The 14,411-nt window shown below is 42.9% G+C and overlaps 1 protein-coding gene across 1 annotated transcript; it reads left to right on the plus strand.

Annotated features, from left to right (window-relative positions):
- Positions 1-5,607: 5,607 nt before the first annotated feature.
- Positions 5,608-14,278, plus strand: ECHDC3 (enoyl-CoA hydratase domain containing 3). Its single transcript, XM_076352247.1, has 5 exons — positions 5,608-5,755; positions 5,884-6,005; positions 8,271-8,368; positions 12,002-12,202; positions 13,762-14,278. The coding sequence occupies exons 1-5, from the start codon at positions 5,625-5,627 to the stop codon at positions 14,089-14,091; spliced, it is 882 nt and encodes a 293-aa protein (XP_076208362.1). The 5' UTR covers positions 5,608-5,624; the 3' UTR covers positions 14,092-14,278.
- The last annotated feature ends 133 nt before the right edge of the window (positions 14,279-14,411 follow it).

Here is a 14,411-nt window from a genome sequence, read left to right on the forward strand (position 1 = left end):
GATATAGTCAGAGGATCATCAGGCTGAGAGGATTCTGGTACTCTGTTCCTCCAGCGAGGTCCCTGGGCTGAGATCAGCATTTGTAGCTTCTGTGTGGGTGAGGGGAATGTTCACACCACCTGCGGGAGGCATCTGACCCGTTTCCCTTGGCTCCCTACGCAATCAATAGAGAGAAGCAGGCAGCCTGGAAAGGCATTGGGAGCAGGCATCTAATTTAGACACTCTGACCAGCCCTGCGGAGGAGCACGCGTCTCTATTGATTGTGTAGGGAGCCTTGCAGGATTAAGTATCTAAATTGGGAACCTAAGGTTAGATACTCTGCGGACAGGAATGAATACCACCTTTTTACCAAGCCTGTTACAGTCTCCCATATATTTCATAATTCTGATCATTGTTCACATCTTAAGAACCTCATAATTGGAAGGCACATACAAAAAATCTAATGCTAAAGCCAGGGAAATGTGAACCATTTGAAAACCTCTGAGGAAGTGAGGACAATGCAGGATGAAAAATGAGAGTGTGGGAAGGATAAGAGAAGAACAGCAAATAAAGAGGAACAGGGACAGGTCTAGTGACAAAAGGGCTTTGATCATTCACCTGGTTCTCAAGCTGAAGGGAAAATTAAGTAGCATCCATTACATGGAGCAGTGCTGCCACACAGTGACAGAGAAAAAGCTCTGAGCAGTAATTGCAAAAAATTGCAGCAGTGATGACACTGGGAGCTTTATGTTTAATGTCAAAGCCAAACAGGACGCTGGCTTGTTTGCCGAAGGAACACCAAATGTAATTACATGAGGCAGCGGTATTGCCAGGTAAGGACCTAATCTGAGCCTGACTGGAGTGGCAGGTCTTGAGCCTGGTTCACAGGTCATTACAAAATATCAATGGCTGTCATGGATTTAAAACTCGATTTAAGTCCTTTCTTTTAGCAGAATAATCAATAATTTAAAAGAAAATCTCTTTCTCTTAGAGCACAGACTAAGCTTTTCTGATAGTCTGATATACATTAATTCTGTAACTAATTTTGAATTACTAGAAAGAAGCCCCCCTTTCTAAAGAGAGGATTGATATATGTCATGTCTTTCTGTGACTAACATAAATCACAATAATACATTTTCAGATAAAAAAAACAAGGCTAGGACCCAAAGAAGGTTAGGTAACAAAGTCATATGAATTCCAGGAGTGGGCAGAATAAAAAGCCCTTAGCTTCATGCCCTTAGAAAATCCCAGCCCAAGTGAGTATTGTCCTGAAGTTTCTGTGCTATTTCTATCTTAACATCAGTACAGAAAATATTGTCTAAGGATACAGTAAAAAATAGTATATGGACAGCACCCATCATGTAGTGCTAGGACTCAGCTCAGAGTCCTTTGGCTAAAAGGGAACAAATATGCAAAATCTTTTTTCATGTTTTCTTTAGACAGTCCCGGAGGGTTCCACATCAGAGAAACAGTCATGCACTAATCTCTCTCTTTGCTAGCAGAATTCACAAAGCAGGAAAATGAATTATTTTCCTTGGCCTGGGTGCAAGAATAGGGCCCTGCTCTCCCTGTTATCCTGGAACTACTACGCACCTGACCAGAATTAAGCAGTCCTTGAGTTTTAAAGGTGTTGAACCCCTCTGGCTCCCAGCGGGATTTGAATGCCTTCGGCAGTGTTGAAAATCAGGTCACAATATCCTCCGGGAATGCCAACATTTCACGAGAAATAATTTGCATGAAACTCAGCTGGGGATACACCTGCCTCACGTTCCATAAAATAGTCCCAATTTTTCATCACAGCATCCCAATTAATAGGTAGAAGTGTCTTTATGTATATATTTACTCATTTACATATGTGTGTGTACATGTGTTTTACATTTCAGCCTCATCCCAGCAAGGTCTGCCTTTGCCCTGGGATGAACCGGAGTGATACTGACCATTGGGGTGAAGCAGGTACTCCTACAAGGTGCATGTCCCATCTGGGCTCATTGAAAGCCAAGGAAATAAAGACACAAATAAATACTTGTGCTTCATAAAGAAGGGGATCCTATATACTATCTTTGTTGTCCATGCATGCTATCTAGTAACATTAGAATGGAGACCCCAGAGTGCTTTATAGCAGCTAAGCACACCTGAATTTCAAAACATCTTTTCCTAGCACAGCGTGATACCCTGAAAGTTTCTGTAATGATCTAACGATGAAGCTGTGTTATGTCCCTTATCTCCCTTTTTATTTTGTATGAAGGATCAGTACAGCTAAAGGTTAGAAAAGCCCCGTCTGGTACTTGCAATCCTGGCTCCTAGCTGTCTCCAGTTGGAAGTGTGAGCTCAGCCGTAACCACAATGCTGCTAGCAAATGCTATAAAAAGAAAAGCTGCCTGAAATTGGAAAAAAGTTTTTTCAGCACTTTCTCAGAGAAGGCAGCAGCAGGTCTGTTTAATGCATTGGGGAAGCTGCAGCCAAAAAAAACTCTGTAATGGGGGTGGGTGTGAAAGGAAACATGAGGTTGTCAATCAAAGTGAAAAAGAACAGAATTTCCAGGGAGCTGGAAACACTATATTAAAAAGAAGCTTTTTGGAGAAGATTAAAAAAAAAATTCTTTCCTTGGAGATGGACAGAAAAAGGACAAGACAGAGAAAGAGAAGGAACTGGAAGAAAAAAAATAAGATTGTACTCACAAAGCCAGCTTGAAAGAGGTAGGGACTGAAAGAGGTCACTGGTCAGAATTGCAGGGGATTGAGAACTCCTCCCAGAGCTAGCACACACATTGTGTTCTCTGTGTGCTGGCCTTTGCTAGACCAAGCAGGGACTTTGAAAACTGCTGTGATTGGTTTAAGATGATCTCATTTTCTTCTAAACGGGCTTTTTTTTTTTCCTACAGATTCCTCCCACATATTATAGAATCATCAAATCATTTAGGCTGGAAAAGACCCTTAAGATCATCAAGTCCAACCGTTAACCTAACACTGCCAAGTCTACCACTAAACCATGTCCCTAAGCACCACATCTACACGTCTTTTAAATACCTCCAGGGATGGGGACTCAACCACTTCCCCGGGCAGCCTGTTCCAATGTTTAACCACTCTTTCAGTAAAGAAATTTTTCCTCATGTCCAATCTAAACCTCCCCTGGCACAACTTGAGGCCATTTCCTCTCGTCCCATCACTTGTTACTTGGGAGAAGAGACCAACACCCGCCTTGCTACAACCTTCTTTCAGGCAGTTGTAGAGCACGATAAGGTCTCCCCTCAGCCTCCTTTTCTCCAGGCTAAACAACCCCAGTTCCCTCAGCCGCTCCTCATAGGACTTGTGCTCTAGACCCTCCACCAGCTTCGTTGCTCCCATTTATTAAAAGTAAATTTTGGAAGAACTTTCCAGTGAATGACCCTGAAATACAAACAACCATGAGAAAATGAAAATGGGCAAGTGGGGAAAGCCCAGTGCAGACCTAGCTCTCAAGCCTGTCAGTGTCCTTCAACACTTTAAAATGTACATAAACCCACTATTGCTATTACAGTAGGGCCAAAAAGCCCAGTGATCTGATGGGTCATTGTTTTAGGCAATATAAAATCAGTAAGCAGAAAGTGCATCCCCACACTAAGCTGTTACTATCTGTATAACTAAATATATTATTAAACAGAAAATTCAAGTGGTTCTTTTATGAGGCTGATGCTTAGAACTGAAAAGCTACAATTACCAGTACAGTCAGAAGAAGCTGCAGGCATTCAACAGACACTGATGAAAACTAGAGACACATTTGGGAACCTACAAGTACTTCGCAAGAACTCACAAGAATGGGGACATCAGGAACCAGGAGCACAGATTTACATTTACAAGGAACATATGCTGGACATATATCTTTTTTATTTTAGGGTACCTACTGCTCTGCCAGAAAATGGAGCACAAACAATGAAGACTTGCATGTGCGTAAAACACTTCAATTACTAATACTTTCCCCTAGCATTTAGGAAAGGATACACGATGAGTAGGTGTGATAAGGAAGAGCAGGGAATCATGACTGGGGCAGCCTGTATCTCCTGGAACAATGCTGCTTGGTCTTTGGGCCCGTTGGCATCTCATGGCAGATGAGATTGTTTGCTAGCTGCCTCATCCACACAGCTGCTTCTTTCCCAGGAGACCGCCTGAGCCAGGTGTGAAGAAAGAGAGGTCATCGCTCTTGCAAGTAAACAGAGAACAAGAATGAAAGAAATGTGAGAGGTTATATAGCAAAGTGACATTTTCTGGAAGAACTATTTTGAGTAATTGGGGTCTGCAGAGAGCTGTGCATCTCTCAAACTAGAAAGACTTACTATGCATCATACCAGTAGCTGGCAAAGGAGAGCTTTGGTGTTCAGCAGAAACACAAATGGAGAGGGACCCACTTCCCCAGATCCATCCCTCTGGTAACCTAGGCAGAGACATCATATGGCCTTTTAGAAGCCTCCTGAGCTCCCTCTCAAAAAAACAACCAAACAGATTTTATCCATATAGCTCCTGTGGCAGGGCTGTTCCACAGTCTCACTCCTCTAGTGGCAGTATCTTTGCTCCTTCACTTCTGGCTCAGATATGTTAATGTTCAGTGTAGCCTGTTCGCTACAGGGCCCACAGAGTTCTCCATCTTACATAGCTTTTTGCCTTCTCAGATTGCAAAATGCCTGTCCTCCAGAGACAGCAGTCACAAGTCCTTTCATATTTGTTTTGCTAGACTGAAGGAACAACGCTCCTCTCATCCCTCATAACAGAGTCTCTGTTCTATGCTGCATCTATTTTCTCTGCCCCCCTTTTAGTTTGGCTTCTTGAACGTGGGTGACCAGAAGCATACACAATAATCAAGGTGAGCTGTGAATGTACCCGTGTGTCCCTAAAATACTTTGAATTTTAAACTCACATTTGAATTTTAAAATTGCCTCTTAAAATCACGTCTTTTTTTTTTCTTGCATGCATCATATGGACTACAGACTGACTCTGTGGAACCAATTAAAACACCCAAGGTCTTCTCCACAAACATTTCCAGATGATGAGCTCCCAGTGAATAAATTATGATCTTATTAGTTCCCAAGTATATGACCCCAAACCCTGCAGTACTAAATGTCATCCCATGCTGGTTACTCTTGGCCTCAAAGCGACCTCATTCTCTCTGCGTAACACAGTCGTCCTCCCTGTGGTCTCAGTGTCACTGACAGCTTTTCTCAGCACAGCCCTAATCACCATCCCGCGGTCCTAGATGCAAATGCTCAGTGGAATCTGAAGAAATCACAGCAGAAGTCAACATTTTCTAGTACCCCTCCAACATCCCCAAGGTACCCGTTACTGAATGCCGCCTTCCCAGCCAGGCCCTCCAGAGCAGGAGGTCCCAGGAGGTCTCACTGGTTCTACAGCCAACACGTTGGGGAAATCAGGCCTGAGGCGGGCGAGGAAAGGTCTATATCGCTTTATTCTGTCCCCGGCAGCATTCACCGCCTCGGGAGCAGACAGGGGCCGTCCTCCCCCGCAGCGCTCCCCGAGACCCCCGGTGCCGAGGAGAGCACCGCCCCGCGGCGGCCCGGCCCCGAGCCCGCCACAGGCAGCGGCTCCGCCGCGGGGCGGGCGGCAGGCCGCCGGCCTAGGGGTCGGTAGCGAGTCGCCCGCTGCGCCTGTCCGGCAGCCATGGCCGCCGCCGGGCTGTGGCGGCTGAGGAGGCCCCTGGCCGCGGCCTTCAGCAGCGCCGCGGCGGCGGGAGCCGGGCGGCCGCCCCCGCCGGAGAAGCTGACGGTCCGGCGGCAGGCGGAGGGCGTCCGGTGAGGCGGCGGCGGCGGTGGCGGCGGAGGGCGGGGGGAGGCGCCGCCGCGGGCCCGTCCCTGAGGCTCTGCAGGCGTTCGTTGCTTTTTTTGACAGTAACCCCCTTTGTATTTAACGGCTTTTACAGAACCATTATCTTGAACAACCCGAGGAAAAGGAACGCCCTGTCCCTCTCCATGCTGCAGTCCCTCAGGGAGGACCTGCTGCACGACGTCAAAAGCAAAGACCTCCGAGTTATTATAATTTCAGGTACTTCCGTCATTTAAGGCCGACGGAAGAGAAGCGGGGGGAGGGAGTGAGGGAGGGAGAAAAAACGGGATAATACGGACTTGAAACCAAAATCTCTCACAGAATTACGGAAAATGGTACGGGAATGGACTTGTGTGTTGTTTTCTGTACAGCTGGCCGGGAACATGCCAGGTACCCTACGTGCGCCTTCACCCTTCAGACCCTGCTCTCATGCTGTTCTTTCATACCCATCCCCATTTCCACTCTCACGCACTTAATTCCTCATTCTTGAACACGGCATTAACAATTGACTTGGATTTTGTTATATTTTTGTTGATACTTAACATGTCTAAGAAGAAACACTGTAGAAACATGTTTCAAAATGTCAGTATTTCAGTCAGGTTATGCAGTGTGTTTACGTCAATGAGCTTTTTCCTTTTGTAAACACACTCAGTAGATGAAATAATTGGTTTAAAAACTATATGTAAAGAATACTTAAAACAAAAGCCAGGTTCTGATGGTTATCAGACTAAAGAAATAACGTTCTCAGATACTGGTTTTCATGCAGGAACAGGCTGAGCTGGTATGAATTTTGTTGCTGTCGGTGGCAGGTATAGATCGTAGTAAACAGGGCTCGCAAGGTTTCTTCAAATCGTGTGCTCTGTTCCCCTGCCCTAAGCCAGGATCAGTCTTGTTATCTTTGCCGCTGGTTTGTCAAAACTGGTTTTAAAACTCTCCAATGAAGGAGAGACCATAATACCGATACTGCAGTCACCCGTAACCTGCAGATGTAAAACATTATCTCTCGGAGCCTATTACGGTTTTCTTCCATTTAGGTATTAACCTGGAGAGTTCTTAAAGATAATGAAACTTGAGCTGTTCTTAAGCCATCTTTTTTTTCCCCTGCTATTTTAAGATAATCTTCCCCTGCCCCGCTTCCAAACATCTTGGAGAAACAGGTTTATTAATTTAGGATGCTGCTGTTTTCTGTACGTAGAGGAAAACACTGTGTTTGTGCACACAGACATGAGCGAGGAAGTAAGCTAACTTCACAGGGGTGAGTTTAAATATATATACTCAACATTTCAAACAGCAGTTACAAATTTTGTGAAAAACTTTGGGTTCTTCTTTGGGAGTACAGTAGTCTGGGAGTTTGTGAGCACGACTTCATTTGTTTTTTTGTTTTAGTTTCAAAAGAAATTCCATGTTCCTATTGATTTCCAATTCCCTTGCTGAATGGAATGCAAAGAAGGAATCTCAATAAAATAAGAGACTTCTCAGGGAACGCTTTGAGTCTTTAACACAGACTTTGCAGTGGATTCTTCTTCAATGAGGCACAAATGCAGATGCGATTCATTTCCAGATATGTATTGCTGATCCCATGAGCTGACTGATGTTAATTCTGTGGTTATTTCTGGATAGACTGTGCCACAATAATCTGGTCCATAAGAAACAAATGCGTAGGTAAGGTTGTGTCTGCATAGCTGTAGCTGGAAATGTCACATCCATACAAATATCTGAGAAGTTCTGAAGGACTCAAAAGCATCAAATTGGTTTATTCTTATGGCAGATATCCTCATGACAAAGGAACACACTTGTAAAGATAGTGTACCCATAAAGGGTGTTTTGATCTTAGCTGCCACTGGAGGCAAGCAAATCCAAAACTGAGGTCCACAGAAACCTGCTCTTTTGCTGCCCAAACCCTGGACATGCTTTTTGGGATTCTCTAGATGACAGTTTTAGCAGTGGAGGAAAAGATTCCCCAACAACCTTTCTGATTCTCCCCTAGCAGAATGACTGCTTTTTCTTTTTTTTTTCTATTGTGGCCTTGAATGCTATGACACAAAAATCTTGAGGCTTATTTAGTAAAAGTTAATCATTAGTGATGGGTTCAGTCAGTAGGGAATAACTATATCTGGTGGTCTGATAGCAGAGCACTCCGTCCTCGCTCCAGCTGACTAGTTTACATTGTACCAAGGAGCTATCTAGTACAGTATCCTTACAAAAAAGTGGGCTCAGAGGTGTGAAGTGCCTTATTTTTAATTGAGTTAACGTGAAATGGAAGTAAAACTAGGCCTTTAAAAATGTTTATGGGTGTTGCTGTCATTCAGTGTTGCATTGTGGCAATTTAAAGTTGTTACAAAACCCAGAAGGCAGTGTTTCAGAACTGTGTGTAAAACTCCCTCCTCAAGCTCCTTTTTGACCATTGACATAACTTTAGCAGGGGCATTGATATGCCGCTACCCCTGGTTTCTTCAGACTGACTTTTCCTGAAATTCTTTGCAGCTGAAGGACCTGTATTTTGTTCCGGCCATGATTTAAAGGAACTGTCAAGTGAAGATGATGTGAAGCATCATTCCCAAGTATTTGAAATATGTGCAGAGGTAAGCAGTTCTTCTTAAGTGCCACCCTTTTTGCCTGGTATGAAGAACAAGCAATGATACTGATTTAAAGAGGGACAGCATTGCTCATCTGCTAGCTAAAACACAGACTGTTGCTCCAGATTCCTTGCTTTTTGCTGCTCTGCCATTTTAATACCTGATCCTGGTGAGATTGTGTTTTCCCTGGATTTTTCTACATGCAAATAAAAGGACTAGAATGCCAATGTGCGTGTCACCTACAGTGGGTACAGTCATGGCGTGTTCCTTAGTTTAGCCAGTGTTCCTCGCAGCTGAGTATTTGGGCAATGTCTTTCCTAGAAATCTAGGGATAACCACCTTCAAATCACTTGTGATCAAAGCACCTAGCTAATAACTCAAGACCAGCATAAACATCAACATTGGAGAACAAGTCTTATGAGGAGCGGCTGAGGGAACTGGGGTTGTTTAGCCTGCAGAAAAGGAGGCTGAGGGGAGACCTCATCGCTCTCTACAACCACCTGAAAGGAGGTTGTAGTGAGGTGGGTGTCGGTCTCTTCTCCCAAGTAACAAGCGATAGGACGAGAGGAAATGGCCTCAAGTTGCGCCAGGGGAGGTTTAGATTGGACGTGAGGAAAAATGTCTTTACTGAAAGAGTGGTTAAACATTGGAACAGGCTGCCCAGGGAAGTGGTGGAGTCCCCATCCCTGGAAGTATTTAAAAGACGTGTAGATGAGGCGCTTAGGGACATGGTTTAGTGGGCACGGTGGTGTTGGGTTGACGGTTGGACTCAATGATCTTAGAGGTCTTTTCCAACCTTAATGATTCTATGATTCTGTGATCAAGTAGACAATGTGAAAGTAAGATCTGAATACATCTCTGACTCCGTGGTTGCCCAGTCAGCAGACCATACAAGTTCTTGTTACAAAGGCACAGACCTATGGGTTGGGAAGTTAAAGTGAATCCCAGAGCCTTTGGAGAGAATGGCAAAAACCCCTTTGATTGTAACGGCACTAGAATTTGACCCCTAATCCCGCTCAGTGTGACCACAGAAAGTAATTTGAAACATTTTATTGTAGTTCCTCCAGTAATAATGATCTCTATACACATTGTCAAGCCCATATTTAACAAATGCTGTAAAAGCCATGTGTGAAAGGTACCACTGAAGGGCCTTCAGTGTCATATGAAGCAATCATCCTGGCAGCTTTGCCTGGATTTCATCTTGGTATGCTGATCACAAAGAGGTAAGCACAAATACGACTGAATGACAGGTTAGTCCCTTCATCAGAAAGGAGCCAATAGTTTAGCAGCCAATAGTTTAATACTAATTTTGCAGTTGCAGGGCAGAATTAACAACCAGTTATGTTGTCAGTGGAAAACCGAACCATGCAGTTTCCAGGTCACAGAATAGGAAAGGTCAGGCAGAAAAAAAAGTGAAACTTACTCCATATAGCATAAAATCAAGAGTTGGTAACTGTCTCACTTTAAGGACCAGAAGAATTTGAATTGTCCTGTACGTGTATCTAGCATTGTGGCTATATTCAGGATTAACGAGTAGTATAGCAAGCTTAACTTTAATACAGAGAAATAGCAAAAAAAATAACAGAATGTCAGCATTTAGAGTTAAAAACAAGCCTAGCTTTCTTTGTGAGAATGGTGCCCTACTGTATAGTAAGTTTAGTAAGGGAGCATTATTACAAATAAAAAATGGTATACCAGTTTCGGATGAATATTCCTGAGACCATGAAATTCAGAGGTAGGGAGATATTCAAATTGCAACTGGACACAGTCCTGGACAACCTGCTCTACCCGAGCCTGCTTGAGTAGGGGGGTTGGACGCGATGATCTCAAGAGGTCACTGCCAACCTAAACGCTTCTGTGAAATTGGCAAAGCTAGTTCAGGAAGAAATTAAATAGATGAAATGACACTTGAAGTGATCCCTTTTCAGATGTTGATGGTAGTGATAAGTGCTTTAAACTCTCTACCTGAGTATCCTAAAGGGATTTAAGTTTCTTATAAATCACAACTCACTATTATTCCCATGGAGGAAGAAGGTCTTACTGTTAAATAATAATGGCACTTTACAGGCAAACAGAAATAGAGAAATTAATTTAGGCTTTATTTAGGGTCCTAACTAATATCTAAATTTTAGTTGTTTGGTAGAATAATTGACTTTTGCTTTTTTTTGGTCAATAGAGAGAGGAAGGTACTTTTGCGGGCTTCCATAACGGGATCTTGTCTTCCTAAATTTCAATACTTAAGTTAAGTAGAATGGATCCTACCCTAAATGACATGCCTACAGCATTGTGGACTAGGGGGTCCAGAGCATTGGACTGGTTTTCAGGAATCTTGGCTTCTACATCTGTCTATGACTGGTAATCTTAAGCAGATCATCTCAGCTGCTATACCTCTGTTTCCCCATGCATGTAACAATGTTAGCAATACTGTGTAATGCAGTATCCGAGAACTAAGTAGTCTCCCCATACAAGTTTGAGACAGCTGAGAATATCACTTCTCCAGAGGCTTTTCAAATACAAAACCATAAGTACCAGAGGGGTTTTTTTGGAGAAGCAGTTGACTTTGAATTTTTATAACCGCAAGAGGACTCTGTAGTTGTTTGTCTGCACACATGCACATATTGTCACTCTTTTGTTGCCTGCTTCTCAAGATCCACTGAAAAATTGTTTTTAAACAAAGATGGAAGAACGGAGACAAAGACTGATCAAATTCAAAACTGAATGTAGGTAATTTTACCTAAGCAACATAAAATTTGCTAGACTTCATCTACTGGAGAAATTGAAGTAGCAAATGAAAATCTGTTATCTTGCTACACTGTGCTAATATGAGATTTTTTTTTTTAATCCAGATAATGACTGTAATCATTTAACTAGCATTTTCTATCTTCAGGCATTAAAATTAGGTGAGTTTGTTGATTCCCACTGTATGGAAGGAGAACCTGAGTTAGAAAAGTTAAGACAAATTCATCTTTCTTAACTTCAGCTGTCTGAAGTTGGATGTCCAACCTTCAAGAATTATCTGAGAGAGAGAGAGAGAGAGAGAATGAGAGAGTGAGTGTGTTTTTGCATCTTACGTCTAATGCAAGCAGGAAAAATTGATTCCTGGCAGGTAAGTCTCTCCCTGGAATGCAGAGTAAGCCTAGAAAAACATGCAATGATTGTGTTTGGGTGAGATCAGCCCAGGCTCGAGATCATGCAGAAACCAGCAATAGGCTGGTTTAATTTCTTGGGACGGAGACTTTTATTAAGTCAGTTTTCCATTATGGGGCAGATGAAGGTGGGGATGGTGTGTCTCGGATACACATCTTCCCACAGCCAGGAACACTAGACCTGCAGTGCAGAGGCACCCAAGCTCCACGCAGATCTGATAACAAGTGTTTCTGCCTTTCATTCTTGTGTTCTCCATTTCCTCTGGAGTTAGCAGGACCAACTCATGCTACATAAACACAACCGAGCAGCTACTGGAACAGCAGTGGTCTTGTATATTAAAACAGGTTTTACAGAGAGCTTACTTCTTTTACTAAACTCCAATTGATAAAGCTGAAAAATGCACACATCAGGTGTGTGAAGCAATTGCAAGTTTTAGAACAGCCATTGCTTAAACTTCAGGGCCTAACTGACCACTTTCTTTTGTGCATGCAGGTTATGACTTTAATCCAGAAACTTCCAGTACCAGTGATTGCCAAAGTAAATGGCTTGGCTACAGCAGCAGGCTGTCAGCTTGTGGCAAGCTGTGACATTGCAGTGGCGAGTGAGAAATCTCAATTTGCTACTCCTGGAGTAAACATCGGACTGTTTTGCTCCACACCAGCTGTGGCCTTGGGCAGGTCTCTTCCAAGAAAGGTAGGCTTCCTTCCCAGATAGTCTTTGTAATTTTGCAAGAAGTAGGTTGCCATGTTAGGAGTTTTAGTTCCATTGCCTAAACTTTATTTTCCTGCAGTACAACTTTCAAAATACTTCATTGCAAAAGACAGCTTCATAACTTTTTGGACTGGGAAAAATAATAAAGGGATGAACTCTGTTTAGGGAAAGCAGCTTCCTACTGATGCGATTCCAACCAGCATGAACTCATACCAGCAGCACACCAGCTCAGCGATCCCTTTCCTTTCCAACAGACAGCTCTGTGCTTTAGACAATGATGTTCTCCCCTGATGAGGAAACCCCTGCAAGTCCAGGATATCAATCCCACCAAGGTATCAATTCTTGCCAGGCAGCGACATTTCACTGCCAGCATGATCTGCCTGGGTGTAGATCAAGACGCTTTAAATAGCATCTAAAACCCTCCTATACTTTCTTCCTGCTTTATTTCCTACTGATTGTGACTACACATCTCTCACTGCATAAACAATAGTACGATCTGTAAAGCTTCCGTAACCAAGAAAAGAAATTTTAAGTTCTGATCCAGTTGGATTCATGCGGACAGACTCTCCAAGCCCAGCAGGGCTCTGCTGAGATGCAAGGACTTAACTGCACAAGTCCAATTGCTGGATAAGAGCTTCAACTTTAAATTTCCCATCTGTAAGGCCATCCTGTTCAAATATAGTCTGTCTGTGGGTTTTTTTTTCCAAGTGTGCTATAGTGTACAATTATAACTGTTTCTGAATTAGTATTTCTGGGGTTTATGATTACCTTTTTAAAATGTGTGGGATATACTTTTCTCTGTGCCACTTTTCAAAGTAGCAAGAACGCTCCCTACAGTTCTCAGGATTACTGATTTTACCTTTTATCAAACAAAACGTTGCCATTGTTTGTAGCTACCAGAGCAAAGATACTAATGAGGATAATCAGCTCTTATGATTCAGGGCAGTGGTCAATTGCATCAGGAGTCATGGAAAAAAATTCTTCTTGATATATGACATTGAATAGTCACTGAGTGTTTGTGGGATTTTTTAATTTGAAACCTCAAATACAAGATGCTGGAAGCAGCAGGAGACTGAAATAGATGCGGCTATAAGAAGGACATGTTTAAAAACACCCTGACCAAACTTAAACTAAGGCAGGTATTTTCAAAAACTACACCTTGACGTCGTAAGTCTTTATTTATCATTATATGCCCAGCTTAAAATACCGAGTTCGGTCATTTGACATTGTGGACCATTCACATCTTTCTTAATTCCTACTGCAATCACCAGAGATTCTGGGCTTTTGAAAAGAAACCCAGAGGTGTCAGCCCAGGACAGCTGCAGTTGGTGGGCAGGTTTGAAAAAAGGCCAGCTTTAGACCCAGTCCTTCTCTTTGCTGAAACCTCTTAACACTTCCTTGGCAGTTTAAGGGGCCAAAAGATTTAAATCTTACATTTGTCAAAAGAGTAACTTGGACTCGAAGGAGGAAGCTGAAATTCCCCAAACAAACCAAAGCAATAAGGCAGCTGAATTGACAATACAATATTTTTTCTTGTTCAGGTGGCATTAGAGATGCTTTTCACGGGTGAACCTCTTTCTGCCCAAGAAGCATTAATGCACGGGCTTGTCAGCAAGGTGGTGCCAGAAGACAAGCTGGAAGAAGAGACCATGAAGATCTCTCACAAGATATGCAAAAGCAGCAAATCCATCCTGGCGTTGGGGAAAGCCACCTTCTACAGACAGATGACACAGGACCTTGATACTGCTTACAAAATGACTACTCAGGTCATGGTAGACAATTTGACTTTGAGAGATGGGCAGGAAGGTATTGAAGCCTTTATTCAGAAACGTAAGCCTGTCTGGTCACACTCTCAGGATGAGAAGAAATGAATCTTGTTTCTAAGCTAACCTTAGCTGTGCTTTATGATTCTTCACGCAGTTGCCTTTGGGAACTATATTTTTGTTCTTACTGAAAATGAAATTTCTCTTCTTACATATGCCAAAGACACAATAAATTTATTCTAAGTATATAATAAATGTTAAGAAAAATCAAACCAAATGGGTTTTTTCAGCAATTAATTTAATTTATGGTTTTAGAAGGAACTCTGCTGCAAAAATCAGTTTCATATGTCCCAGGTGGCTTTGGGAATCACAGGGACTGGGAGAGAGCTCAGATCACCCTGCTCAGTACCTGTCCCCATAGTTTTGGA

This window comes from Aptenodytes patagonicus, chromosome 1 (assembly GCF_965638725.1).
Source record: "Aptenodytes patagonicus chromosome 1, bAptPat1.pri.cur, whole genome shotgun sequence".
In the NCBI taxonomy this organism is placed as follows: domain Eukaryota; kingdom Metazoa; phylum Chordata; class Aves; order Sphenisciformes; family Spheniscidae; genus Aptenodytes; species Aptenodytes patagonicus.